This window comes from Dendropsophus ebraccatus, chromosome 15 (assembly GCF_027789765.1).
Source record: "Dendropsophus ebraccatus isolate aDenEbr1 chromosome 15, aDenEbr1.pat, whole genome shotgun sequence".
Classification (NCBI taxonomy): domain Eukaryota; kingdom Metazoa; phylum Chordata; class Amphibia; order Anura; family Hylidae; genus Dendropsophus; species Dendropsophus ebraccatus.
Window position 1 is genome coordinate 11,575,853 of NC_091468.1, and position 20,339 is coordinate 11,596,191.

General features: G+C 44.4%; 1 protein-coding gene across 1 annotated transcript in view; it reads right to left on the reverse strand.

Annotated features, from left to right (window-relative positions):
• Window positions 1-8,826: 8,826 nt before the first annotated feature.
• KCNK2 (potassium two pore domain channel subfamily K member 2) overlaps window positions 8,827-20,339 on the reverse strand; it is a 97,346-nt gene continuing 85,833 nt past the window's right edge. Inside the window, exon 7 of the mRNA XM_069955617.1 lies at window positions 8,827-10,591. Within this exon, the coding sequence (XP_069811718.1) occupies window positions 10,274-10,591 (318 nt within the window). The 3' untranslated portion in view covers window positions 8,827-10,273. The remainder of the gene's footprint in view (window positions 10,592-20,339) is intronic.

Consider the following 20,339-nt stretch of genomic DNA (forward strand, 5'->3'; position numbering starts at 1 on the left):
ATTTTACAAGCGACGAATCCCAGATTCAGACAACGCCTTAAACATATGTCAAATATCCATAGGTGTAAATTGCCCACAGCAACCAATCACAGCTCAGCATTCAGCTCTGGGAAAATGAAAAAGGAGCTGTGATTGGCTGCTGCGGGCAGTTTACACCTATGGATATTTGACACACTTTAATAAATCTAGTCCATGGAATCTATTCAGATCGGAAAGATATAAGCGCAAAATATTGATATTTATGACTACGTCAAAATGTGAAAAAAATTGCATGTGTTACTGAAAATTATAGTGAAGCGTATTGTCTCAATGGATAAAAAGATGTGTGATAATGCAGAACTAGTGTGAACAGGGGCTAAAGTATCCCTGCCTTGTTTTAGGCTCTGTTCACACTATCTAAAAACAATGTCCATATTTCATTACAACAATGGACGTTATTTTTTAAATAATGGCTTTTGTTTACACAACAACAGCTGTTTTTATGAAATACGGCCCTTGTTTTTACATAGTGTGGACCTAGCTTTATTCCGGGTTCACACTACTTAAGACACTGGCCGTTCTGTACTGCAGTACCGGCCAGATGAACTTTAATTCTATTGAATTGGGATGCGGGCGCATCTGTGTGCGCCCGCATCCCAATTCACCATAGTACACAACGGAGAGTGCGGCCAGAGCTGCACTCTCCATTGTGTGAACAGTAAATGGTGTGCAGCCCCTATTCATTTCAGTTTTTACTGCGGCAGCTAGGGATCCTATGTGTATACACTCTGGCCGGGATTCCCTCTGACTTCTATGCAATGTATCTTTTGTATTAATTACGGCTGTTGTTGCACCAACGGCCATGATTAATACAAAAGATACGTTGTGTGATCGTGGCCTTAAAGTGTTAAAAAAATATGAAACATTTTGCAGCCACGTATAGCGTTGCTTACTTGTCTGCTCCAAATCTAAAACCATCACAATCCGTTTGTTTTGTAGGTAGTTAATCCTTTACCCTTTCATGTCCTCTCACTACTTCCTGGTTAACCAGTTGCTCAGTACTACAATTCCCAGAGTGCATTGCTTTTCCTAAGCTCCCTCTCACATTACCTGTTATTATACGTAACAGAGTATTGTTCTGCAGTCAGTAAATCTGCAGCACCTACTGCATCCAATCCATCTGCTTTTTGGCCTGTGGCATTATTCCGCACAAGGAGGCAGCATATAAACACATCTTATTCTTCCATAAATGTCCTAATAAAGCTATATACGTATGTGTACGTAACAGGGAGATGGTGACATAGGCTTTAAGGGCTGAGTGGCATCACTCAGGGGGTGTTTACATCAGGCGTCTCAGAAGGGAGGGGGGAGGAGAGGGAGACGGAGAGAAAAGCTCACACACAGATTTTTGTGTCTTCAGCAGAAAGCAGCAGATGAGAACTGGGGGAAGGAGACTGAATAGATAATAATAAGTATGGAAGGAAGTGTTAGTCTCACCATGGGCAGCAACATATCAAAGGTATGTTTGAGAGGAAGACCACCTTTGCAATGCAATGTAGATGGATGGATACGATAGATAGATAGATAGATAGATAGATAGATAGATAGATAGATAGATAGATAGATAGATAATAGATAGATAAATAGATAGGAGATAGATAGATAGATAGATAGATAGATAGATAGATAGATAGGAGATAGATAGGAGATAGATAGATAATAGATAGATAGGAGATAGATAGATAGGAGATAGATAGATAGGAGATAGATAGATAGATAGGAGATAGATAGATAGATAGATAGATAGATAGATAGATAGATAGATAGATAAATAGATAGATAGATAGATAGATAGATAGATGATAGATAGGAGATAGATAGATAGATAGATAGATAGATAGATAGATAGATAGGAGATAGATAGATAGATAGATAGATAGATAGATAGGAGATAGATAGATAGATAGGAGATAGATAGATAGATAGATAGGAGATAGATAGATAGATAGATAGATAGATAGATAGATAGGAGATAGATAGATAGGAGATAGATAGATAGATAGATAGATAGATAGGAGATAGATAGATAGATAGATAGATAGATAGATAGATAGATAGGAGATAGATAGATAGATAGATAGGAGATAGATAGATAGATAGATACAGGCCCGGACTGGTAATCTGGCAAGGCGGGCAAATGCCCGCTGGGCTGGCCAGATTACCAGTCTGTGGGCCGCCCGGCTGTCTTAACGGAAAAAAAAAATCACTGCTGCGGCCCGCTCCTGACATGCTCCTCCAATCCAATCAACGTGGGGCCGATGCGGCCCCTCGTTGATTGCCGGAGCACGTCAGGAGCGGGCCAGCCGAGGCGAGGTGAGCGGGCTGTGGTGGCGGGAGGGGGCTGCGGTGGCGTGTCTCTGCCCTGTTTCCCCCCCCAAGTGCCGAGGGCCGCAGACGTGCCGCGCGCAGGCACGTCTGCAGCCACCTCCACCAGGCCCCCAGCGGTGACGTCACTTCCCTGACGCGCCGCTGAGGACCTGGAGGAGAGAGAGGAGAGCCGCCGCCGCCGTGGACCGAAGATGCAGCCGAGGAAGAAGCTGCTGGGAGCGAGGTGAGGTGAGAATGTTTTTTTTTTTTTTTTTTAACCCCTTCACATGTGGCCATGCAGGGGGCTATTCTATATAGGAGGGGGGTGCAGGGGGGGGGGGGGGCTATTCCATATTGGAGGAGGATGCAGGGGGTCTATTCTATACAGGAGGGGGATGCAGGGGGCTATTCTATATAGGAGGAGGATGCAGGGGGCTATTCTATATGGGAGGGGGATGCAGGGGGCTATTCTATATGGGAGGGGGATGCAGGGGGCTATTCTATATGGGAGGGGGATGCAGGGGGCTATTCTATATGGGAGGGGGATGCAGGGGGCTATTCTATATGGGAGGGGGATGCAGGGGGGCTATTCTATATGGGAGGGGGATGCAGGGGGCTATTGTATATGGGAGGGGGATGCAGGGGGGCTATTCTATATGGGAGGGGGATGCAGGGGGGGCTATTCTGTATTGGAGGGGGATGCAGGGGGCTATTCTATACAGGAGGGGATGCAGGGGGCTATTCTATATGGGAGGGGGTGCAGGGGGTTATTCTGTATAGGAGGGGGGTGCAGGGGGCTATTCTGTATGGGAGGGGGATGCAGGGGGGCTATTCTATACAGGAGGGGATGCAGGGGGCTATTCTATATGGGAGGGGGATGCAGGGGGCTATTCTGTATAGGAGGGGGGTGCAGGGGGGCTATTCTGTATGGGAGGGGGATGCAGGGGGGCTATTCTATATGGGAGGGGGATGCAGGGGGGCTATTCTATATAGGAGGGGGATGCAGGGGGCTATTCTATATGGGAGGGGGATGCAGGGGGGCTATTCTGTATAGGAGGGGGGTGCAGGGGGGCTATTCTGTATGGGAGGGGGATGCAGGGGGGCTATTCTATATGGGAGGGGGATGCAGGGGGCTATTCTATATAGGAGGGGGGTGCAGGGGGGCTATTCTATACAGGAGGGGGATGCAGGGGGCTATTCTTTATGGGAGGGGGATGCAGGGGGGCTATTCTATATGGGAGGGGGATGCAGGGGGCTATTCTGTATAGGAGGGGGATGCAGGGGGGCTATTCTGTATGGGAGGGGGATGCAGGGGGCTATTCTATATAGGAGGGGGGTGCAGGGGGGCTATTCTATATGGGAGGGGGATGCAGGGGGCTATTCTGTATAGGAGGGGGGTGCAGGGGGGCTATTCTATATGGGAGGGGGATGCAGGGGGCTATTCTGTATAGGAGGGGGGTGCAGGGGGGCTATTCTGTATGGGAGGGGGATGCAGGGGGGCTATTCTATATAGGAGGGGGTGCAGGGGGGCTATTCTGTATGGGAGGGGGATGCAGGGGGGCTATTCTATACAGGAGGGGGATGCAGGGGGGCTATTCTATATAGGAGGGGGATGCAGGGGGCTATTCTCTATGGGAGGGGGATGCAGGGGGCTATTCTATATGGAGGGATGCAGGGGGCTATTCTATATGGAGGGGGATGCAGGGGGCTATTCTATATGGAGGGGGATGCAGGGGGCTATTCTAAATAGGAGGGGGATGCAGGGGGGCTATTCTATATTGGGGGGATGCAGGGGGCTATTCTATATGGGAGGGGATGCAGGGGGGCTATTCTATATAGGGGGATGTACAGCAGGGGGGCTATTCTATATGGGGGGATGTACAGCAGGGGGGCTATTCTATATGGGGGGATGTACAGCAGGGGGGCTATTCTATATGGGGGGGATGTACAGCAGGGGGTCTATTCTATATGGAAGGATGTATTGATGAGGATGTTGCTGGAGCATGAAGCCTAAAATGTCTGTCTGGCAGATCCCGTGGAGAGGAGTCCTGGCCAGAGAAGCCTTCATGATGTCCGGAGCCAGATGGAGAAGAAAAGGAAAAGTGGACGTCTCTTCATGCAGAGAAGACGCCTACTGTGAGTGACAGGATGTAATTGCACTATAATCACTTATCAGGTCTGCAGAACCTTTATACAGCTGGGATCTACCTCAGTATCAGGGGTGTCAAACTCCGGCCCTCCAGGTGTTGCAAAACTACAATTCCCACCATGCTTTAGCTGTCCAGGCATGATGGGATTTGTAGTGATGTAACAGCTGGAGGGCCGGAGTGTGACATCTGTGTTCTATTGTCACTGTTCTGGGAGAATATTGGTCTTTATATAGTGGCTGTTATTTGGTGCCAGTATAATGGTATTATCCAGTCACTGTATGCTGCGGGCAGTGGGCATGGTGTGATGGTATAGTGGTATTATCCAGTCACTGTATGCTGCGGGCAGTGGGCATGGTGTGATGGTATAGTGGTATTATCCAGTCACTGTATGCTGCGGGCAGTGGGCATGGTGTGATGGTATAGTGGTATTATCCAGTCACCGTATGCTGAGGGTAGTGGGCATGGTGTGATGGTATAGTGGTATTATCCAGTCACCGTATGGTGAGAGTAGTGGGCATGGTGTGATGGTATAGTGGTATTATCCAGTCACTGTATGGTGAGGGTAGTGGGCATGGTGTGATGGTATAGTGGTATTATCCAGTCACTGTATGGTGAGGGTAGTGGGCATGGTGTGATGGTATAGTGGTATTATCCAGTCACTGTATGGCGAGGGTAGTGGGCATGGTGTGATGGTATAGTGGTATTATCCAGTCACTGTATGGTGAGGGTAGTGGGCATGGTGTGATGGTATAGTGGTATTATCCAGTCACTGTATGGTGAGAGTAGTGGGCATGGTGTGATGGTATAGTGGTATTATCCAGTCACTGTATGGTGAGGGTAGTGGGCATGGTGTGATGGTATAGTGGTATTATCCAGTCACCGTATGGTGAGAGTAGTGGGCATGGTGTGATGGTATAGTGGTATTATCCAGTCACTGTATGGTGAGAGTAGTGGGCATGGTGTGATGGTATAGTGGTATTATCCAGTCACTGTATGGTGAGGGTAGTGGGCATGGTGTGATGGTATAGTGGTATTATCCAGTCACCGTATGGTGAGAGTAGTGGGCATGGTGTGATGGTATTACTCGTATTATTGGTAATATTAGTGTTGTATATAGTGGATTGTATTCAGTCACAGTGTAGCGGTATTAGTCATTATGTGGTGATAATGGCCGTGCTCATGGTGGGGTGATATTATTTGTTACTTATATACTGGTAGTATTGGCAGTATTGGTGGGTTTGCTTAATAACAGTAAGGCAGTAACGGGTACACTATGGTGATATTTGCTTACTGGTGTTATTAACTATGACACTGTTATCATGCACATAAAATTCTTACCTATGTTACCATTATATATCCTTCAATTTTTCATGGGGCCCTACTGATAGATAGATGGATAGATAGATATCCAGTAGGAAATGGCTATCTAGCAGCTTATTATGTAGCTTTGACCGCCATTATATGGTGTGCAAACATAGTCAGGATAAAAGGGATTTAAAAAATATAGTAACTTTTGTCCAAAAACAGCACCACCCTCTCCTCAGACTGTGTATGGTTATTACAACTTGGCTCCATTCACTTCAATGGAACTGAGCTGCAATACCTCACACAAACTGAAGAAGAGTGTGGCGCTATTTCTGGAAGAAGGTGGCCATGTTTTTCTCCTATAAAGGGAATCTGTGAGGTCCATACCAGGTCTAGGGCTGTAGATCTCAGCAGACAGATGTGAGCGAGATATCACAGACAGGACCTTTAGTCCAGTGTAAACTTATATAATTGTCCTTTTCATTTCCAACTAAAGTTTCACAACAGCAGCGGCAGCAGCAGCACCCTATAGGTCCATCAGTCAGAGCAGGAAGGGGCGGGGGCAGAAGGTGCTGCTGTGGCTCCACCTCTGTGACACTTCAGCTGGTAATGAAAAGAACGATTATAGAGGTTTACACTGGACTAAAGATCCAGTCCCTGATCTGTACGCTGGGATCTACAGCTGTGTACCTGGTATAGACCCCACAGGTTTCCTTTAAGGGCACGTTCATACCTATTCCAATGCGGATTTGATGCTTCTGATTTAATCAGTTGAATGAGTGCATATATATGCCACATCAAATCCACAGCAGATCATGTTATATCATTATTTTTAGGTGCTGATGGTGGGGTTCACATGTTTAAGGGAGTAGTGGGGGACATGGATAAATGAAGCAGAATTTGCTACAGCTCGTATTTTACACGGCTATCCATGATATATAGGGAAGGATATGGTATGTGGGCTGCTGGGGTTTGATTGCCAGGGCTGATTTTAAGTCCCAGTCCGGCCCTGGATAGATAGATAGATAGATAGATGTATCAATAATGAACAAACACAACCATAAATCATCAGTTTTGTAAAATATAATTTAATAAAATTAAAAACTCTTCTATGAGTGTTTCCACAGTCCATGAAATCCTCACAGTCCACACTGAGTGTTTCCTAATGATACATTGCCGCTACAGGTCATCATCTCCCATTCGTGTTACAATACTATTAGTCCACCACCTTCCTTGTGCTCATCGGATCAGCCTCATACCTGGAAGCCTTGTTGACTCTAATAGACAGGAGCTAGAAAAGAAAAATGGGCAAAAAGGGAAAAAAAAAAAAAAAAAAAAAAACAAGCAGTAATAACAGTATTCTGCCCTGCGGCTATTGCTCATTGTGAATGCTACAGCCCATACTGCTTGATGGATGTCTTTACGTGACATCTTATTGCAATGAAGCTGTTGTCTTGGTTACTTCCATGCATCTTGTGGCTACTTGTCATGTGTTAGTATAAGAACTTGCATAAGATTAGCAGAGAGAGTCATAGCATAGTACTCCTCAGGGTGTGCATGAAACCCGTTGAACACGTTGGTTATCAGGCTGGTCCTGTACCATTCAGCAGGGGTTGATCATGCCATATACAGATGCAGCAGAGCTCAGTTTGTCGTTGCACAATGTGATAGGTTGACGTTCTGTCCTATGTGCCAACTAGAAACTTGGCTCTTCAGCATCTGTACATGTTGGCTACAGCTGTGCGATAGCTGGACTCAAGTATCAGAGACAGATATGCAAGGTGTGCTAGACAGATATCGTCTTATTTAGTGTAATGGTGGACTGACAATAGACAATAGCTTGGGGGTCTCAGATTGACGATTGCCATGTTAGGTTGGTTATCTGACACAGTTGCCATCCGGCATAATTGGGCTGGATCTTAAACATTTGCATGCAGCTTCTGGATCTGGCACAACCATGGTGGATAGCAGCTATGCCGCTGGGTCCATCAGTCTGTTGCTATGCACCATTTTGACTGACGGGGCACCTGACAGGACATGGACCCAACGTGTTTCCATAGGGGAGGTGTCAGGATCACTGGTCGTACGTTTACCCAACTTTAGAGAAGAATCAATTACATAAAGAGAACTCCTGGTGGGGCAATTGTAGACCCTGTAGACTATTAGGGCTCCTCCTCTTGAACCCCCAGTTTTCCCATTTGGTGAGAACAGAATGTAACTAGCTGCATAGTCTGGAAAACCAAAGCTATTTAAAGGGATTGTACTATTTGGATACCCCCTTGTGCAAATAAATCTCTGTGAAGCACTGCAAAGGCACAACTGCTTCATTGCCCCCCTTATATGTATGCGCCCCTACTTCTGGGGAGACCTCCTCTGCAGCTGCCTTCCACTTTGGCTAGTAGACTTGTTGTTGTCTTTTTGTTATAGTAAAGAAGTTGTCCTGGGAGCAGAAAAGGTCTTTTTCGTTCTGCTCTTCGGCGCTGACTTCCGGCCTCTGCACATTTTGGACGAATACCTTCTGGGACAAGAGGGGGTCCGTGATAGTCACAGTCATCACCTTCGGGGGTGGTTTTGACTGAAAGCCACACAATGTTGTGCCCACAGGCAATGACTGCAACTGGCGTCCTCCTTCTCTCATCTTGAATAGTATACTTCTGACATGTGTAGAGAGATAGAGAAGGCAAGTGCTGGGGAACAGGAAAGGGTCGACCTTCTACTGCTTTACAAATAATTAAACATTTTTTATTCCTATTATTGGTCAAGACCGACCCTTAAAGGAGAAGTCCAGCAATTGCTAAAATCCTGCAGCCTGTTGGGGGGAAGAGGGGAAATTAATTGCAAGTAACAATTTACTTCTCCTCATGTCTGTGGTGAGTGGCGGGACCGGCTGTGGGACCCCACTGGACTATGGGATCTCTGGGTTGTCCCATCGCGACTCGTCTGATAGACTGGCCGCTCATCCAGTCCGTGACTGGGGCAGGGAGCCGCTCTAGTCGCTGATTGGCTAAGTGGCCAGTTCAACAGGCCGAGACATCATCACAACTCAGGGAAAATGACTTTCGGAGAGGGGTCCTGCAGCCGCTCCAACCGCTCACCGCAGGCATAAGGAGAGGTAAGTGCCAACTTGCAATCAATTTCCCCCTCCCCCTGCCAGCTGCAGGATTTTAGCAATCGCCAGATTTAGCCTTTAAATTGCATCACACATTTGCAGACTACAAGAATAATGTAGACATTTTTGTGGGCCAAATAAGGAGGCATTCGAGCATAACAATAATGGTTCATGCATAACAAAAATGACCACTTCTATTGTGGTTGTTTAGGGACCCCAAAATAAAAGACCGGGGAACATAAATAGATATGATTTTTATATAAAGTCTCTTTGTTAAATTACTCTGTTACCACTAGGGACTTGTATAAATGTAAAGTAACGTAAAAAAATGGGGCCTTCACATTCCCCGTAGGAGCAAAAGACGATGTGGTATCTGGGCCTGTTCCCCTGCCTTGTTCCCTAGAAGTGTTTTACCAGTGAAGAGGCGGGGCTATCAAATGTTCACACCCATGAGGAAGGAGTATGGAGCCAATGGTAAGTCTCTGTTCACATCAGTGTTGAAAGTTCGGAGCCTCCATCCTGAATTTGGTCATGTAGGACCAGACGGACACCACAATGGGACCAAGTGGATCTGATTATATGTTAATGGGGTCCATTGGGCAGAGATGGTGGCTGAAATGACAACAGAGGTGTAAACTTCTAACATGGGGTCTCTCTTTACCAGACATGCATACCCTAGACCATGGCATCGACGAAGAACCAAGGCAATTATTTTAGCAATGTAGGTTTCAACCCCCACCCCCAGCAAAATAAAAAAAAAAAAGAAAATTTTCAGGTCTTTAACATTCCAGTAATGATTGCTGTGGTTGTAAAGTTTCGGGCATCTTCCATCCTTTCCTGAAAAGTGCATTGAGGCACCACTGCGCGTTGTCCTTAAGCAAAAATGGATCTGCCAATAAAATACATTCCTCAGGCCTAAAATAAAAAAATAACAGCTATGGAGGTTGTGTGTCTAAGCGGAATAAGGCACTGATCGAAAGTTTCTTAGGTTAAAGGCTGTACAGTATCTCATAATGACTTCTCCAGTTACAAAAACATAGTCCACCGGCCGTCCATTGCATTTGCCAGTCAGATCCCAATTTGTAGGCTTTTGGTTTGTTTTTTTTCTTACCAAAATTATTAAGATTATATCCTATAGCATTGCATGTATTATGGCACGTTAGAAAACAAAAGAAAACAGTCTGGGCACCGAAAGGCATCAGACGTTGTGGAATTTAGGAGTCTACATATTGGGTAGTCGTAACAGTACTGGTTAGTAGTCTCTTTGTACGTAATTTTCCGAGCTCATGCAGACTTTAAAAATGCTGGTAGTCTTATTATGGCAAATGTAGTATTCTGGCGACAGTGGAGTCGGTAGGTGGACCTACTTGAAGTTTTCAATGACGGCGATCTCATCGGCAGCACAGTGCGGAGTCAAACCATTCAGATACATGCTGTCGCTTTTGGTCATGGAGGACAGCCCCTCCTTCTCACTGGTCAGGTGGTTGACCGATAAGGTTCTCTTGCAAGGAGTCATTTCCTGACTTGGACTCATACCAAGTTCTGCGGATAGCTTTCGCTTAATAGAGGTAGCCCGTTGGAACTTGTCGTAGATCTCCACGCTTAGACGTCTACGGGTTTCTTTGAACTCTGCCGTCACGTTTGCCGTCCACTCGGCCGCATGAGCCCTGAACTCGCCCACCTGCAGAGAGACAGAAATGGAGGAAAGTGTAAGGATTTTGGTTTAGTAATGTGGAACAACATAAACATGGTCATCAATGGGAATACTTGGTTTAGACCATTGTTGAGGCTTGGACCTTCACGTAGGAGGACCTTGCATAAGTGTGCATTACACCAATGTCCCACTGATTTCACTGGGAAATGTGTAATAACTGGTGGTCCCAGTTACAAGGCAGCTTACTGTTAATGTATAGTTGAGGAACGAATTTAACAAACAGGAACTATTAGCCGTTATTAATTTCTCTAGTTAAGAGATGGGTCAGGACATCGGCGACCATGAAAGCCATAAATTTTGTCTTCTAATAGAATAAACTGGTAATGTGTAATGTGTTAGATTGCCCAAGGTCTCGTCTATGCGATACCATAGGTTACAGATACAGCCTGTTATTTTGTTATGTTTCATTCTATAGGAATGTGGTAATAAGGCAAAAATTTCTAGTATTTGTAGTAGTAAATTATCACTTTTGACAAAAACTACTGAAATATGGGCCAGGTGATAGGCACGTTGTCCTATGGTTAGCCGTAGAGAGTCCAAAAAAGGGATGACTCAGTTATGAGTTAGTTTTTTCTAGGTCATCCAAGAACCTCAAACTTTTTGAATCTTGAGATAGAGAAGCCACTATGAACATCTTTTGCAAAACTTATGATGACCAAATGCACTTTAATATTCCACGATAGGCAACATAAAACATTTCACTACAAAACACATTTAGTTCAAGCACTTTGTATTAAATTAGATGGTAGTTCTTAGAAGTGGATGACTAGACGTACGTTACAGAGCCCAAAAAAAATTGTACTTAGAGCATTGTAATAAAATAAGTCATTGGAGAAGTTTAGTCACCGACCCGGATCAAATCAATAATTATTGCTTTTAAGTTTCTGGTATCTAGGAATATATTAAATCACGTCTCCTTGAAGTTCTCCGGGTTCCTTCTAAGCACTCGCTACACTTCATAATTACGGGAACGCTTTGTATTCAGATTGATCAAGCAAATTTCTGTTGCATTAGGGAAAATTGGATTTAATTTGTTCAGCGCACACAGTGGTAAACAGACTGAGATATATTCCTGGGAACATAAAGATAGATGCCGCATCAATAGATCTCATTTACTTTCCATTAATGAAAAAAAAAATTCTTAAAGAAGAACTGCGGCCAGTACATAAGAGATGGCTTCTCATGTGTCTAACACTTTCATCCAATGGTAAATTATATTTCCTTTTCATGTTTTTTTTTTCTGTGCAAACGCCAAAAAGGCTTTTTTTAAAAAAAAAACAAAAACACAAATTGTATGGTTATTGGACCTAGAGCAGAAGGAAATATACATGTATAGGGTCATGCACAGAGCACGGTATAGACCCTGTATGGTAGAACATGGAGACCCTTACTGAATAAGTTCCCATATATAATTAGAAGCATGAATTTGGAGAGTATGGGCCAATACCAGGTTAGGGTCAGTAACATGGATGTCTGCATTAAACCTCAGAGAGCAGAGGAACGCTCAATAATCTGACGTGCGGATCCAAGAGGCAGATAGTTGCCCATGTCATCTAAGGTTGGGAGCCATAACAAAGTTTGTCACAACACTATACTGCTACACTATAAGGGTATGTGCACACTACGGAATCCCAACGGAACACCTGTCGCAAATTCCGCAGCTCACATTTGCTCACGGACTGCTACCATAGGATTCATTCTATGGTTTGCCAGATTCCGCCATCCACCGAAGAATGAGGGGGTTCATTCTTTGGGCGGACGGCGGAATCTGGCAAACCACAGACTGAAGGCTTCGGGAGCAGCAGAGATACCCGCGGCCGCAAGCAGGTGCGAGCTGCGGAATCCGCAGCAGCTGTTCCGTCAGGATTCCGTAGTGTGCACATAACCACGAGTCACGATGAAACATCCATTACATCCTCATCGCCGAAATATTTAAGAGGGCGCATCCAGATTTTTTTTTTTCAGACTAATGTACAAAAAGTACCAACGTCCCATCGCCCAGATGGGATCGAGAGGTCGTGGACAGGCAGTTGGAGGGCAAAAGACAACTATTACCAAAAGGATATACGTGTGTACGGGGATGGGGAGGGGCACACTAAGCCTACCCCTAGATAAACTCGCCCTGCCTTTTGGGGTGATCCAACTCCTTAACAGGGTGGCCCCAAATAGGTGGCGATCCCTATCCTTCACTAAGTGCTCAGGAAAAAAGAAAAAAAAAATACACGGACTGGGACACACACACACATATATAAATATATTTACACACTAAATAAAAAGTAGATAATTCAGTCTGACTTTTGATAACAAGATATAACCACAATCAATGAGGATTTAAATTTCCCTCCAAAGTCACCTGCAGATAAAATATGGGGGGACTACTCTTCTTTAACTGTTCCGACGAGTTTCAACTGTTAATATACAGATTCCTCAGGGAACAGATATCAAAGAGAGATTTCGGTAGACAATATACCGACTCACCTAGTCCAATTTATACAGCAGATAATTATTAGGAAAGTTTACAACAAAGTAGGTGTCAAACTATGATCACCAATAATAGCTAGTTGTTATTAGAAGGGCTCAATAAAGTAGTTTATTGGCCCTAAAAAAGTGTGTCACATATAAATATAGTTGACATCAATAAGCAACTCTTACTAAGGTGCTGTTACTGGTTTCCTGAATATGATATTCTGTATACCATGTAGTAGATTACAGCAAACAACTTAGGTAAGAAAAAGCAGTGTACCCTGCTTCATATCTCTCCTTGCCCTCCTCCTGATGATGCCCATGCATGGGTGAAACTAGTTGAGGGGCTATCACCCTCTGGGGGAGGGGCTATCACCCTCTGGGGGTGGGGCTATCACCCTCAAAACGCCCATCTGGCCCATAACTTCTGATGAATATTGGAGCTGTGCTCTGCTAATATTAGTAAGAGGAGGTGGATGGGGGTAGATTGGAGCACTAAGAGTGGTAGCCCCGCCCCCAGTGCATTCAAATGCCTCATTAACATATCTAGTAAACTGCTAATAAACATCTATAAAGATGAAGGTAAAAAAAATGCACCTTCATCCTCTTCATCCTCAGTGCCCTGTTCCCTATACGGACATATCAGTAGTTTTAATGTTCCCTTTAAACAGGTCCCAGCAAGTGTGCCAGAGATTTGTAATTTACTTCTATAAACAATATCTCAAATTTTCCAGTACTCATCAGCTGCTGTATGTGCTACAGGAAGTGGTGTATTCTTTTCAGTCTGGAGAGCAGGATAGGTTTTCTATTGGGATTTGCTGCTGCTCTGGACAGTTCCTGACATGGACAGAGGTGGCAGCAGAGAGCACTGTGTGAAATTGGAAAGAATACACCACTTCCTGCAGGACATACAGCAGCTGATAAGTATGGGAAGACTGGAGATTTTTTAACAGAAGTAAATAACAAATCTATATAACTTTCTGGCACCGGTTGATTTAAAAGGAATAAAAAAAAATTGGTGAACTACCCCTTTAATGTTATACATTGGCAATTAGTATGGCAGTGGCCAAACACTGATAAAGCTTTGGCTGTCCGGGCATGATGGGAGTTGTAGTTTTGTAATAGCTGTAGAGGCAACGTTCCCTACCCCTGTATTAGCACATTAAGCCTATATATTCTGAATCCATAAACTAGCTGTGCCGGTGATATATACTTATTAGACTGGAGAAGAAATTTTTCTTGTCAGCAATAGATATTTTGCTCACAGCTAGGAAACAGCTTGCTTCATTTACAAGTATGTAATCTTCTCCCATATCCATTATGTACAGTAAATTAATTCCTTGTGGGCTGTGAATCCACCTGCGATATGAGATCTGGGGGAGATGTAACAGTCAGGAAAAATACAGCAATCTAAGACACCATTAAAGCACAGTCTAATATAGTCATTCTCTTTAGATAGATCAATATAGAAAAGGAGTCTTATTCTCCCATGTTAGCATTGCTTATATGCTATAGGTTGACACACACATTGACATCATAAAGCTGCCATTCCTTGTCCAGTTTATACACAGATCAATAGCCCCCCATACAGTATCTACAGTGGTAGATACCAGTTCTTCTTTGAAGTGATCACAATGCAGTTACATCCAGTGACTTACAGGTGATGTCTTTTCTGATCTGGTCACTTTCTCTTCTGCGTCTCCATCCAGCACAGACTATCAGGATGATTCCTTCCAGCCACAATTTATCTCTGCAGAATCTGTCCAACATCTTAAGCTGTGCACTTTTCCATCACCCCCCCCCCCCCTTTCCTTTGGTCCTCCTATAGTGCCCCAAACAGTAATACTGTCCCCTTGGTGTTGCTTGCCAAAAGTTATATAGATTTGTAATTTACTTCTATTTGAAAAATCTCATTTCTTCCCATACTTATCAGCTGCTGTATGTCCCGCAGGAAGTGGTGTTTTCTTTCCAGTCTGACACAGTACTCCCTGCGGCCACCTCTGTCCATGTCAGGAACTGTCCAGAGAAGAGTTTTCTATGGGGATTTGCTACTGCTCTGGGCAGTTCCTGACATGGACAGAGGTGGTAGCAGAGAGCACTGTGTCAGATTGGAAGAGTACACCACTTCCTGCAGGACAAACAGTAGCTGATAAGTACTGGAAAGCTTGAGATCTTTAAATAGAAGTAAATTACAAATCTATATAACTTTCGAAAACCAGTTGATTTAAAGGTGTGATGCCATCCCCTTGCATATGTCTCTGGATGTGGGCATTGTAGCTAAGGCTAGGTTCACACTGCGTTTTTGCAATCCGTTTTTTTTCATCAGTTTTTTTTGCTAAAAACGGATGAAAAAAACTGATGCATTTGTGTGCATCCGTTTTTCCATTGACTTCCATTGTTTAAAAAAAACTCATCAGTTTTGATCCGTTTTTTTTTTATGGACACAAAAGCACAAAAGTAGTGCCAGCTACGTTTTTGTGTCCCTAAAAAAAAATGGATCTGTTCTGATCCGTTTTTTTTTACAATAGAAGTCAATGGAAAAACGGATCAAAACGGATGCACACAAATGCATCCGTTTTTTTTCCATCCGTTTTTTGAAAAAAACGGATTGCAAAAACGCAGTGTAAATCCAGCCTAAGACAAAACCTTGAGCAGGAAGAAGGTCCATCCAATTCCTGTGAGCACAGAGCGGGTTTCTAGAGCAATGCTGTATAATATACAGCTTCTATTTCCGTATACAAGTAAACACTTTTGAATACAATGTAATAAATTGAAATGTGCTCCATGAAGCCGCACTCCAATCAATTATACTTTCCAGTTCATAGTCTATTAGGTTTTCAATTAGAAATTCTGCCCGTCTTTAGTTACGGATTCCTAATGACTTTTCGCTAATGCCGCTCGCTATGCGGAGAAGACAGAGCGCAGCTCTCTAATGGTAATGAATCCCCAAACTTCCTCTTCCTTCATATCAAGTCATTCTGTTCTGTTTATAGAACCCGATGTTCTCACACTCGATGACAACCAACTATTTTTTGTATCTGGAAAGATGAAATCAAATTATCCTTTAAACAAATACATTTATGGCCCTCTGGGGGGTGAAATGGGGATGGAAAGTAAGGAGGCGTCTTTCAGATTGAGATCACTTAAAAGAGAAGTCCTTCGAAATTCAAAACAGGCTGGTGAGCAGGGGGGGGGGGGGTGGGGGGGGGGGGGGGGGGAACTTAATATGCAATGTATACTTACCAGTCCTCGTGCCTCTGGAGCATTACCAGAATGGGATAACGTGCGGCTAAGGACTAAGAGTTTAGGGCCCTATTACATGGAACGATAATCGGCCGAACCAGCCCTATCTGTCCGATTATCGTTCCGTGTTCACCTGCTGATCGTTGATTTAGGTTTGGACCTATACTTGTCGGCCGACGGCTGACAATTTGCAAAGTGTATACATCATCCATCCATGGTCCAGGGCTCCCCTTGCAGTCCGCTTCTCCCTGGATCCCGCGCACTGCAGCTTCAGAGCGGTCTGTCTAAGCTGACAGGCCGCTCAGCCAATCACTTGCTGGGACCGGCACTGCCAGTGATTGGCTGAGCGGCTTGTCAGCTGAGACAGGCCGCTCTGAAGATGCAGCGTGCGGGATCGGGGAGGAGCGGACTGGGTGCACAGAGGTTGTACCGCCTGCCATCTCCTACTTTTCCCCTATCCTTTCTTGGAATACCTCTTTAAAGCAATGATACTTGTAGAATGACTTGCGACACTCACCAGTGTGAACTTCAGCCAACATTTATTGCATCTAAAAGGTCATAGGACACGGGCGATTACCGAAGGGCCTGGAGGAAGCTCTGAGCGGCGAAATGGCCATCGCCCTTGTCTTTGTCCTATGACCTTTTACATATGATGAATGTTGGCTGAAGTTTACACTGTCCAGAGCAGGAGAGGTTTTCTATGGGGATTTGTTCCTGCTCTGGACAGTTCCTGACATATATAAATAATTTATTACTATATTGTGTGTTTTATGTAATAGTTGTTCTTTTTACGGACAGGTAAATCTATTCAGCCATGAGACATAGACAACCTGCTAAGGAAAGAGATTTATCCTTCTTACTATAAATCACCATTAATATAAATGACTATGTGCAATGAGCTGCTGCCACTTCTCATGGAATCGCTGCGCCGCTGGCCGTTGTGTACAGAGTGGGCCGAGCCTCCGGGCAGAACTCACAGGTTAGCTTGTTAGCTGTACAAGGAATCCTACGCAGACGTAATACATTCATTACAGGGACTCTTCTGCACAACGTTAAGGAAAGAAGAAATCCTCGAAACATGAAGGACTTATCGCTGTTTGCCCCAGAGGCTGTTTTCAGATTATCCAGTTACATCATAGTTTACCTTTTTTGTATAAGGATATGATTTGCATTTTATAGGTGTGGGTTATATTAAAAAAAAAAAACTTTTAGCACTTTTAGCATTTTTTCAATTGATCGCTAATATAGTTTAATGCCATACTTTATTTGCATATGCAAAAGAAGAGCCCGTAGAGCCTCATTGAAGCGTTTCGAAACACAGGACTAGCCAGATATCCCTCCAGGAAGGACCCAGCCAAGGGGTGGCTCCTGTAAGAAAACCATCAAAACCACAATATTAAGTGGCCTTATAAGTCAATGTAATGACAAGGGAAAAACCAAGCCCAGGTATCCATCCACAGACAGCTGTTTCGGGGTGTTGCCCCTCATCAGTGTGGAGCAGGATTCTGGCTAGGTGGGAGCAATGCCCAGTAGAGCCATAAGAGAAACAGATCGCTGATCTCAGGGAGACCAGCCAAACTATAACACTGCCGGCTGCTAGTGAAAGCGCTCAGTGCAGTGAAATCCTAGGTGCATTGCCCCCTTTACTTTATTTGCAGGCGGTTCTAGCAGATCTTACATGGCAGTAACAGACGAGGCCAGCCATAACAACTGCAACGGGTGTGACACCTGTCAAAAACTCACTTGGTGATAGCTACTGATTATGTCCTCTAGAGTTAAATGGTCGAACGTGGTACATCAGTCTGATGCCAGCTTCTGAGAGAGAATGTTGTCGACTGAAAGCATCTGCTGCTTATGCAGGCAAAGATTGCGGAGACCAGTGATTGGCCGCTGTGTCATATGACTTGGACTATGGACTATGATTATGGTCTGGAGCAGGGGAACTCGCAAAAAGACCTATATGGGTTGGGTACACACCATGATCTGTTATTGCTTGATCTGGTGTGGCTGAACACCACTTGTCCCTCTAAGAATCCATGGTCGTTCTTAGTTGGTGGAGCGATTTGTCTGGTTAATTTGGATAGCGAACAAGGCTCCTCCTTGCTAACTAGTTAGGCGACTCCCACTGGTCCGGGTCCAACTTCTTACAAGGACAAGTGGCGTTTAGCCACACGAGATTGAGCAATAACAGGTCTATGATGCCCTTAGATGTTTGCGGCTGCACGCGCGCTACACTAAACGGACCAGCGTGTCTACACTTCGGCAACAGGTGCGGGTACCTTGTTGTGCCCTGTTCATGATAGGGATTGGGGATTGCAATTATTTTCCATGATCGAGTAATGTACCATGATCTACCATGGCCCCCACTTTTTTTTTTTTACAAAAATAGTTAAGTACGAGCAATATCTCTACTGATCTGCAGGTTGTTGGCATTTTGCCACTGAAAGTATAATGTTAGTAATGGGTGTTTACTAGCGTTGAGTGAGCACTAAAATGCTTGAATGCCTGATAGTCAAGTAGAGTGTTTTTCAATGCTCGAGGCCTTGAATTGAGTAAGGAACCCTATTGCAATGGGAGACCTGAGCATTTATTCAGGTGCCCCCTGCTTGGCAAAGTGGAGGGTGCCTGGATATTTCCCTTCAAGAGTTCAAAAATGTATGAAAAACGAATAAAATTCAATAGGTTTGTGCGGCAAACAGGAGATATAACTGACAGTTATATTAAGGTGTATGGCCACAGGCCCCCTTTACCAAAGCACCAAGAGGTGCTCGGCCAAGCATTGGGCCCCAATGCTAGATGGAGCACCATGTCCGACTAAGCGTGCTCACTCAACGTTAGTGTTTACCAACATGACTTCTGTGAATCCTAATAATAACCATCTCATCAGTGTCGGCTGATCTGAGGATCCGAGCCCAGCTCCTCATCAGCATCTTACAGAAGAAAGAAGAATTACATTATCCCATGGACTCCATAGTCAAAAAAATTGCTTAGAACAATTTTTCTAAGGAGATTTTTTTCTTTATAGCTGAGGAGCCCAGATAGACATACGGGATCAAATGGGTTTCTCCATCTTTCAGAATTATATTTCTTTGTTAGATTATGCAACATTTTAGAAATCAAGGCTCCTATGTCTAGATATTTCTGGTAAATACAGTCAAGAGAATGATGGTTAACCTTAGGGAGATCAACCAAAACACTACGGAGACACCATCAAATGTTTCTCAACGTCAGTGAGCTAGCCAGTCCGGGAAGGAACAACCTAGCCAAGGGTGGTCTCCAGTCAAGGAAACCACCTCAGCAAGGTATCCATCCACAGACAGCTGTTTTGGGGTATTTGCCCCTCATCAGTATGGAGTAGGATTCTGGCTAGTGGGAGCAAAGCCTAGTAAGTGCATTCAAAGGAATGATGGTTGACCTTAGGGAGATCAACCAAAACACTGCGGAGAGAAACACGTGATGGTGTCTCCGCAGTACTTTTGCATATTAGATATTTCTGGTAGACACTTGTCATGGTGCACCCTGGTATTGGTATAATTCCCTTTAAGAACTTAAACCTAATGGGACTGATTTACTAATGTGTTCCTGTGAGAAAACCGATTGGTTTTTATCCATTTATCCTGTCAGTTTCGTGTTACGACATGCTCACTAAAGGTGTGTGACACAATTTTGCCAAAAACCAGAAAAACCCATAATTTTATGTCCCACCAAGTGGGCGTGTCGTGGGTGTGTCATGCGTGCGTCCTTCAAAACCCACCACAGCCGACAGACTTACTAAGCCACTTCTAGAATGGCAGAATGGTCGGGTTTTAGTTTTGTCCTGTGAATAAACTTCCAGATTTACTAAGGGCGTGCGCCACATTAATAAACATGATGCCAAAAAAACAAACACAACCAACAGCATAACGGCTTAATGACGGATTGTTAGTAAACCAGCCCCAATGTGTCTGTGGTCACACTTGCTCCTGTACACTGGAGGTGGAGTGATTCCTGATATTGTGCAGGCAGACAA